The sequence below is a fragment of the Scylla paramamosain genome, chromosome 4, assembly GCF_035594125.1.
Source record: "Scylla paramamosain isolate STU-SP2022 chromosome 4, ASM3559412v1, whole genome shotgun sequence".
In the NCBI taxonomy this organism is placed as follows: domain Eukaryota; kingdom Metazoa; phylum Arthropoda; class Malacostraca; order Decapoda; family Portunidae; genus Scylla; species Scylla paramamosain.
The window spans coordinates 19,991,131-20,000,983 of record NC_087154.1 but is presented as its reverse complement, the minus strand read 5'-3'; the positions used below and the strand labels follow the sequence as shown (position 1 = coordinate 20,000,983).

At 35.7% G+C, this 9,853-nt stretch overlaps 1 protein-coding gene across 22 annotated transcripts in view; it reads right to left on the bottom strand.

Moving 5' to 3' along the window:
• The window catches only part of LOC135099804 (titin-like), an 88,124-nt gene that overhangs the window by 4,769 nt on the left and 73,502 nt on the right, over positions 1-9,853 (bottom strand). For 10 of the 22 annotated variants that reach the window (XM_064002336.1, XM_064002335.1, XM_064002334.1 and 7 more), the window contains 2 exons: positions 3,945-4,069; positions 14-3,675 (listed from right to left, as the gene is read on the bottom strand). The exons of 1 other annotated variant lie outside the window; for it this stretch is intronic. In XM_064002336.1, coding sequence (XP_063858406.1) covers positions 3,513-3,675; positions 3,945-4,069 — 288 coding nt within the window. In that variant the 3' untranslated portion in view covers positions 14-3,512. Of the gene's footprint in view, positions 1-13; positions 3,676-3,944; positions 4,070-5,155; positions 7,172-9,853 lie in introns of those variants that run through there. 11 more of the 22 variants (XM_064002345.1, XM_064002348.1, XM_064002351.1 and 8 more) reach the window with 2 other exon arrangements.

Sequence of the window (9,853 nt, the reverse complement as noted above, 5' to 3'; positions counted from 1 at the left end):
ATAAATGAGTAAATTACATCTTTGTTTTTATTAAGTGTAAATAGTGCATCAATAATATCATATACATAGTACTTAATAGCAAATACTTAACTCGTTATTATATAAACTGAATGTGATGTACATACATGTTTGGTTTTCCTATCATAACAGCAAGGCACCAAAAACCTTGGCACCACAGCTTTTCCTGAGGCTGACTGACTTTTCTGTTCTCCCTTGACACGTTTAGGACTTAGATATGGATATAAACAAGGTTAATAAAATTCACAAAGGTGTGATGTAAATTATGTGTTAGAAGATGGAAATGTTTTGTCATATGATAACTGTTGCATGATCCCTTCTCTAGCATTCTGGTATTGAAGAGTAAAATTAGAATTCAGCCAAAGTTAATACATAAAAAATTAACAAGGAATCTACACGTGACATGCAATTCATCGAAACAAAGCATCTCCAGTTGATGTCAGTAGGATCAAGTACATACCAAGGGTTTGCTAAAAATGCCATTAATCACAGGATACATAAACTGTGTTAACAGTACCATAAGATACATTGAAATGTGGCTAATGGCTTAAGAGGAGAGGAAAAGGAGACATGCACAGTGAACACACTGGCACTTCATGACAGTGCTGTAGCACCATACAAGGAATTTTTAGTCAGCCAGCCGATCAACAGATTTTCTCTTCAGAAATTCCTATTTAAAACTTATTTTAGCATTTACATTGTGTCAAGAAAACTTAGAGTGGACAGTTGGATTAAAAGTCACACAGAACTGTTACCCACTTGCTTCCTAAAGTAGCAAGGATGTATTTTCTTTCTAGCATTGTGATGCTAATGAGATGAAAGATCTAATTATCTCAAGGAACACTCTTGAGGCAAAGTATATACAATATAAGTAACACTAATGTGAGAACAAGTAGGTAATCCTGGATAATTAGGTGTGTCCTGTTCATAAAACACAAAGATCTGTTTTGTAATGATGTATGTAAAAATTCTATAAAATTTTCACGTCTGAAAACTAAGTGTTCTTTGAAATAGCAGCATCATAAATACATAAATACTGTGTGATCTATTAGACAAAACTAATGTTCAACTTGGTGAATTAGCTTCCCATTTTGGATAAAATCATCAAGGAGAAAACTAATGAGTGATATGTAAAATGCATTCCCTACATGAGGCTTAAAACTACATCAGACAAGGCAAAATAATGTTGCTGAAATAAGATGCACACAGATGAGTCCCTATACTTTGGTGACATGGACTCTGGTGTAGCAAGTTTGTCACCTGAGGACTCAGGAACATGGTGACACTGACTGGGCAATGCTCTCGCTCACTCATTGATCTACGTATTTCAGTCTTCTATTGATATTTATGGCCTATTGACTTTAAGCCATTGTATTCCCAATCAGTCTTGGTATTTAGCAAATAACTTAAGGTTATGATGAGAATATGAAAAGAATTTTTGCAGCATGTTTTCACCAAACAACAGTAAAAAAGGCACTTAATGAATAAATGAGCGAGTATTATATTTGTGTCCCTAAAGAGCAAAAATTACTCCACCAGAACCAGCCACTGAATATAGTTGTGTTTTCTTCACTGGATGATCCTCACATTGATAACTAAAAATTTGGAATATGTTAATGTGAATGTGTATACTGTACTGTGTAGCTACAGAAATGTAGGTTGCATGTGTATTTAAGATAAAAATTAACAATTGAAAAAAACATACAAGTTATATTTAATAAACCTCTCACTGTCTTGTGGGTGAATTCTTAAGGTATTCTTAATGAGGTTTTTACTTTTTGACTTGCCAGATAAAAAGGTTTGTGAAGTTCTTGCAATCTTTATGTCTTACCACTTGCAACCTACATGTGAGACAGTTTCTTATCATTGTTATGAAAAGTGAAACTAAAAGTACAGTAATTACCACATGTGCGAAACATATGGTTGTCTTTGACAACACAATTTCTACTCAAATAAAATGTAATACATACAAAAAATTAAAATAATACAATAAAAAAATTACATACAACTCAAGAGGAGTGAATCACAGGAGTGAAGGTGTTTGTGCCATCAGGGACCTGGTGTGACCGACCCCTAGCAGGGAGTGGTGGTGCGTGTCACTTGCCTCCCGCCAGCCCCTTAACCCTCCACCTCAGGGAGCCTTAACAGGTGATCCTGAGCATAAATAAGTTAGATTGGAAATCAAAAAGTTAAGAGCTTGTGACCACATAAGCTGTGGCAACTCTACTTATATGATAATGGTGGTGGGCAAGTCATCAATATTATTATAAATGTGAATCTAGGATACTCCCAGTCAGCTTTGGGGTCTGGCAGGTGACATTGTACTGTGGTTAAGAAACACTGTTATCTGAGTGCAATGACTAGTCTACACCATGTGATCCAATGCTTACCAACATCTACTCTTATACAAATGACACTTCTCACTAAACAAGTTCTACGTGGCATACCACTCTACTGTACTACCATACAACTGCAGTCCTACCTGATATGTGATAAATCATTACAGTATCAGTGCACCACAGGTCCAAACTACATCAGGCTACCGAAGCCACATAAGACAACTTTCTCTGGAATACTTGCAAAACAAGTGCCAAGAGACTGGGCTTCTCTCACTAGCCTGAACATGGATTCAGATGGCCATTTTCAGATCTGTCAGCAGTAGGGGTGGGGGGTGAACAATGCTGTGGTGAAGGGTTAGCACACTTCATTGGAACTTAGGATAATGATTCAGCTAAGACTAGACACCAGTTTCCTCATTTGACTGGTGATAAAGTAGACTGTTCCCTGCAATATTTGGGGCTGGCATAACACATCTTGCAACCTGCTGCTCATGTACATACTCATATATTAATATGTGGTTCGTGGACAAACCAGTTTGTCCTATAGGCACAAGTACAAGTGGATGGTTGAATAGAACTTGGTTTGCCTACTGAAGCAAAATGATTGACAGTCCTGTGTTAAAATGAAGCATTGTTGCCACATTTCATGTGATGCTTCTCATTAATGTCAAACTTTGGCTTAAGATGATCTTGAATCAATGCAGTTAGTTCCACTTGCTAATCATGAACTGTGATGTTTACCAGATACATCTTGAATATCTTTGCTATTCTGGATTTTATAAAGCCTTGCATCTCTTTCTGGAAGGCTTAAGTCTAGCTATATATTTTAGCCTTAAATGTGTTGTTCTGAAAGCCAAGGTCTTCTTGTTCTCTCACATATCAGGGCTAAGTGATGGAATATGACTAAGTGATGGAATCAATAACAGGTACGTTTCCTTAATCAGTATTCAGTATGCTGCTAGCAGTCTAGTAAATGAATTTGTGGACAGGTAGAATTACAATCTGAATGGTGTTAAAACTATATCCTTTCATTCATGCATTCTTCATGTTAGTGCCAAACCACCACAATCTATACAGCATAACAATCTGCTTCATCCACAATTAAAATGAGGTCTCTGGTTACTCTGAATGTCTAATTACTCTCATAAAGAGCATTTACTCTTGGCTCTTTGAAGACTCAGAGTTGGTAGCTTCAATTTTCCGAGTCCACTTGCCTTTGTTTGGGGTAAAGACATCATAGGTGCCCTTTTCGGTAAACGCCTGCTTATAGTGGGTTGTACAGTACATGTCATCACCACCTATAGAGAATGTGTTCATACTGAAAAGAAAAAGTTTGGTATCTTTAAAGTAGAAAAAAAGTAGTTTCCAGTCTTCTACCTCTCTTTCACTGAAAAGACCTTGCAAGATTAAATCAACAAAAAATATTTGATGACTTAGATCACCATAATTCAATAAAATTATATGAATTCTTCACCTGTGTCCAGAAGCTTGCTGAAATGTTCCTTTATGTGTATGTTCATTAACTTTTCCTGACTTATTGGTTGCACCAGTATAGTCAAGAACACTGAAGTACAAACTAACACTCACCTTAATTTTGTACTACACTTGCAGCACTTGAAGCAATTTTTGTGGAGCACCCGTCCAGCCACTTCCAGCCGTTCCATGGCATAGACTGTGTGGTCACACAACATGCACTTGTCACCCCCACCACCCTGTAATGGCAGTCCTTGTATTAGTGACTGACAAAACTGTGTCAGTTTACAGTTATCATAATTATGACTGATTACTGAATAGACCTACATATATGTTCCATCAATAGGGATACTATCAATAAAGAAGTTTCATTAACATTTTTTTTTTTTATAATAGTGAGATGTCAAATGACTTATCATATGGGAATCAGTGAAGGGAACAAGTGTAAATATGACATGTTTGAGAGTACAAAGATTGAACAGAATAACACACATGTCTGGCAACCAGTAGCTCATAGGAAGAAGTTCCACAACTGAACTCAAATCAGGATTGTTCCTCCATGAAAATTACAACTTAAAAGGATAAATGAAATCTTATTGCAAGTTCTAAGCAGATATTATCAAAATATGAAACTGTCTTAAATATTAAAAAAAAAAAGACTAAGGCAGCCTTGAGATATATATATATATATATATATATATATATATATATATATATATATATATATATATATATATATATATATATATATATATATATATATATATATATATATATATATATATATATATATAAAATAAAAAAAAAAGAATAAAAATAACTATTACATAACGGATGTTCAGGAATTAGTCTGCATGCTTCAAACCGCAAGAGCCACAATAGTGATCTGCATCTTAACTATGTAGATGTGGACCCAGTGGCATGAACCATCAAGCACTCAGTGACCTGTCACGCATTAGTAGTCTTCAGTCACACCATAATGATGTATTAGGCCATCAAGTTAGTGATGCATTATATATGTATGTATATGCACACTGAATATACACTATTTTCATATTAATACATTTGTCACTTCTGTAAAAAAAAAAAAAAAAAAAAAAAAAAAAATGCATGTAAAAATCAACAGACTAAAACAAGTATTACAAAAGAATAGCACAAAGAAATCATAAGTTAGTTTCAACTAGATATGACCAAATTTCTCTAATATCAACACTTCAGAAAGTCTTTTTAGATAACCACAAAACAAACAAATAAATATTTCTTTGTCTTACCATAAACTGTAGTTCCTTCTCCCTAGAAAATGGCAATGTTGAGCTATACACATATAATGTTGTAGTTTATTAACCAATTTAAAATACAAAGTTGATAAATACATAAAAATTCAAATGGTAACATAAACCCTATAACATTTTTTGGTGATGAAAGTAACTATGGAAGGGACAGGATCACACACAGGTAGTGTTGTAATGTGCCACCACATCACTTGTTGAGTTGTGATGACTCAGTGATCCACAAACTTCACTTCTGTGAACTTAACTTTGGCAAATAACTGAGACCTATTTTATCTACAGTATTCCATACACAATTTTAATACCCATGACAATTAATACTTGACTGCTACCATGTGTCTAGTGTACCTCAGGTGGAGTGAGGGAGAAAATGTATTCCACTTCAGTACATTTCCAAGGTGAGGCTAAGGATCAACTTAAGCAATGTTACTCAAGTTACTTCTACTGCACTGACTCCTACTATGAATAATTTTCTGAATACTCGCCAATATCTGTCTTAATGGCTTACGATTATAAACACTTTTAAGGCATCTGGGAAGATTTTTTAATATTCAACAAAACTTGCAAATAGAATGTATGAATTTAATGTGGAAGGAGGCAATATTTTAGTAACTTCATTCAAAAGATTCAGTTTTGATAACAGTGCACAGATTACTTTCATCTTTATGCTACTTATTCTAGATAATTCCATGCATTCTAGATATAATACAATGAATACAATGAAGAAATTCTTTCTTTACAAGTCTGACACTGATAAACAATACAGAGTAAAAATCTGATAATTTGCAGACAAGCTGACAACAGGACAGTGTAGAAGCAAGTACAGATGTACCAGACATGCCAGTCCAATGAGTGCAGGAGTGGGTGGTGTACGGCACGGGACAGTCACAGCCACTCAACATTCACTTCTCTCATCACAATATTTCTCAAAGTCAATAACACCAGTCTCACACTTAAGTTCTCAAAATCACCATACATATACTAACTTTCAAAGTCACATGTTGTGCTCTAGCAATGACAAATGTAAGCAATTTATACATAAGTGAATGTTTCACAAGCTTTTCACTTTTTAAAGAGGTACAGTACTCTGTTAAGTGAATAATCACACAGCAGTAAAGCATATTACTCTGTAGTTTATATTCTTTCATGGAGTAATTCAGAATTATAACATATGCTAACAGCATTAATTCAAATCATAATCATGGCACTTCAGCTGCTCTGATCTTGAGGCAGAGCTGATCCAAAACTAGTAATATAAAAATCAGTAACCTGGAGCACTGCAGCTCATCTCTGGTCACTGGCAACTAATGAAAGCTACCTTTTCATTTGCTAAATTTGCCATCATACTTTGCAGACATCTAAAGTTTTGGAAGTCACAAGGCAGCCTCTTGTGAGTCAAGTGCTGGACTAAGCACCATCACCTAAGACACTAAAGACAACACAAGCATCTGGAAGAGCATTATATATAAAAAAAAAAAGACACCACCATATCACTGCCAAATATCTATCTATCCCATAACCCACAACTTAAAACTATCATTAACTAAATCTTTCTTCCACTTCTGTCTTCAAGTACAAGTCTGAGTGGTGACTTGCATATTGAAAATCAACGAGGCAATAAAATGGAACAAACTATATCAACGTGTCTCAGTTGAGGTCCATACATACATACATATGCAGTCAGGCAATGCTTCCTTATCTCTCCTATGAATGCCTTCTTATAATTTACTCTTAGAACTTTAACTATTTATCTGCTTTACAATTCTTTTGAACTCAAAATATTACAGATGTTCTTTAATATATTAATTATACTTCCATTAAATCTCTGTCAACTTAGAACTGATCTCATAAAATTGTGTATTCACTGAAAATACTGACATAGTACATAAATAGATAAACTTAGAATATATACATAAATTTATTTCATTACAAGGAAGCATTTTCACACAGGAAACACTTAACAAACTGGGCGATGAGCAGTGAGCTTTGAGGCGATGGCTGAGCAGTGATGATGGAGGAAGGCTGAGGCACCTGGGCTGAGGCAGGTCTTCACTGAAGGGGGAGGCAGGGCATCATCAATGAAGCACTTGTTCATCAAATTCACAGAATTAGCTTCGTGCAACTACTAGTGGTTAACCACACAACAATATCAGTGTTACCAAAATGAACACAAACTCTGAGAGATGATTCAAGTAAGCCATATGTAAGGATTTACATAAAGTAAATGGAGAGAAAGCTTACAGACCTTCATCTTTCAGTGTTTGCAAAGTATTGGAAATATACTCAGTTACAAGAAAACCATCAAAGAGACACATTTACAATGCATTTCATGTTTACTACACTGCATGCTTCGAGTAATCCATACAAAGCAAAGAACAATTAGTTCACACTAACACTACTAATTGCTGTACCACAAAGATTTGCCTCTGGAGTGTCTACTGACATTCAAAGAGCTAGATATGAGGACAAAATTCAGAGAATATCCACCAAGGTTATGGAGATCAGTACCCCTAGCAGATACAGTTACCTGTCCTGCTTGTCCTCCTTGGTCTTGAAAACAAACAGTATTGTCTGATAATTTATGATTTCACATTTCCATTCCAAATCTTGGGTAGCTAATCTTTCTGGCGATGTGAAAGTTCATTGGTCAGTCTTTCTGGTGAGGTGGCAACTTATCCTTTCAGTGGCTAACACACAAGTCACAAATATTGGGAAGACAATGTAAGGCCTTCAGCAGGTGAAAATGTGTTGTAAGATCATTGAGTTGAATCTCTCTGCCTTGACACTGCTCAACTCACTCAGTCAGGTACAGAGCTTGAGTGCAGTTGAGCAAGACACAAGAAAAAAATGTTGAGGGAGCCTTCCTTCCAGTGTGAGTTAACAGCATCAAGTGGACAACAGGTGGACACTCAAAGAATGTGTATTCAATGCTCCAAGTTATTTATTTTCATTTGATGGTTCAATTTCATATGTTCCTTATTATATTATTAATATTTACACTAATTATATATTTCTTTTCAAGTTTCATTTGCATAAAGTTATTAGTTAAGCACATACAAGGCAAAGAAAAAACTGTAACACCATGCAGGAAGATATAGACCTGGAAAAAGCACTCTCTCTCTCTCTCTCTCTCTCTCTCTCTCTCTCTCTCTCTCTCTCTCTCTCTCTCTCACTCATTCCCATGAAAAATAATCCCGTAAGTTACTTTTTAAAAGTACTTTTATCTATACAGGATAGATCTGAAGTTTATTTTTCAGCATCTTGAGAACAGTTTCCCTCACTTTTGCACTCTTTGGCCCTTGCATAATTTTTTTCTAGTTACATGAATATAACATACATGCCAAAATATGAGAAACAATCATCCATTATATTTACATGCAGCTTTTTTCACACAATGTATGTTAAATAGCAACTACCATAACTGTCAAGCTCACAACATGAATGAATGATATGTTTATATTTTAGGAGAGGAAGCCATGATAAGTTCATTAAAGCAATACAAATTAAAATCTTACACATGTCACATTAAAGGCTACCATGCATTGTCATGTAAAAATAAAACATTAATAACAATGTTGTACTACACTCATAGATCACCTGAAGGAAACCAAGTCACCTTATGTGACACATCAACATCACAGGTATATAACCATACAATCCTATCTTCCCATTCCAAGTATATATTCATGGCAATCATGCATAAATGGCAGGTAAATGGAATCTGTCACTTGCTGAAAAACATTTGAGCCACAAGTCAAAACGCCTTCATTGGGCACGAAGATCAGCACAATGTACAGTACCCTCTCGAGTTTCACAATTGCTTTTCTCCAAAGTCATAGTGCTAAATTCAAGGGTCATAAAACTTGGGTTGTTGAAAACACTTGAAAATGCTTATTTATTCTGATTGTATGAGTGAATATGTGTGTGTGTTTTGTCATCACATTCAAAGCATGAATTGACAGTGCAGCAGTGCAGTGCTATCACATCTAAAACAATTTGTGTGTGTGTGTGTGTGTTTTGTCCTCATATCTGGTGGTGTGGCTGTGCAGTGCCATCCTATCTAAAATTGTGCGTGTGTGTGTGTGTGTGTGTGTGTGTGCGTGTGTGTGTTTTTTGTTCTCAAATTTGGTGGTGTGGCTGTGCAGTGCCATCCTATCTAAAACTGTGTGTGTGTGTGTGTGTGTGTGTGTGTGTGTGTGTGTGTGTGTGTGTGTGTGTGTGTGTGTGTGTGTGTGTGTGTGTGTGTGTGTGTGTGTGTGTGTGTGTGTGTGTGTGTGTGTGTGTGTGTGTGTGTGTGTGTAAAATAATAATAATAACGATAATGTGTGTGTGTGTGTGTGTGTGTGTGTGTGTGTGTGTGTGTGTGATGCCCCCACATTTGGGGGTGTGGTGGTACAGCACCATCACATCTAAAACTGTGTGTGTATGTATATTTCGTCCATAAATCCTGAGTGACGCAATGGTGCAGTGCCATCACATCTGCCACAATAATAAGATACCTCTCATTTATTTTTGTTTTTTCACAATGTGGTGGTACTGTTGCCAACCTTCCTCTCCTCTGTTGCATGCAAGCTGATGTGAATAGTGTTGCAGTTAACACATAAAAATTTATATGTTCAAGAATGTAAACTGAATGAAATGAATGTACAATACACAGCATATATGTATTTACTTTTGCTATATGTGATGCAAATGATAAGAAGGTGTATCCCATATGTGATGAAAGCACAAAAC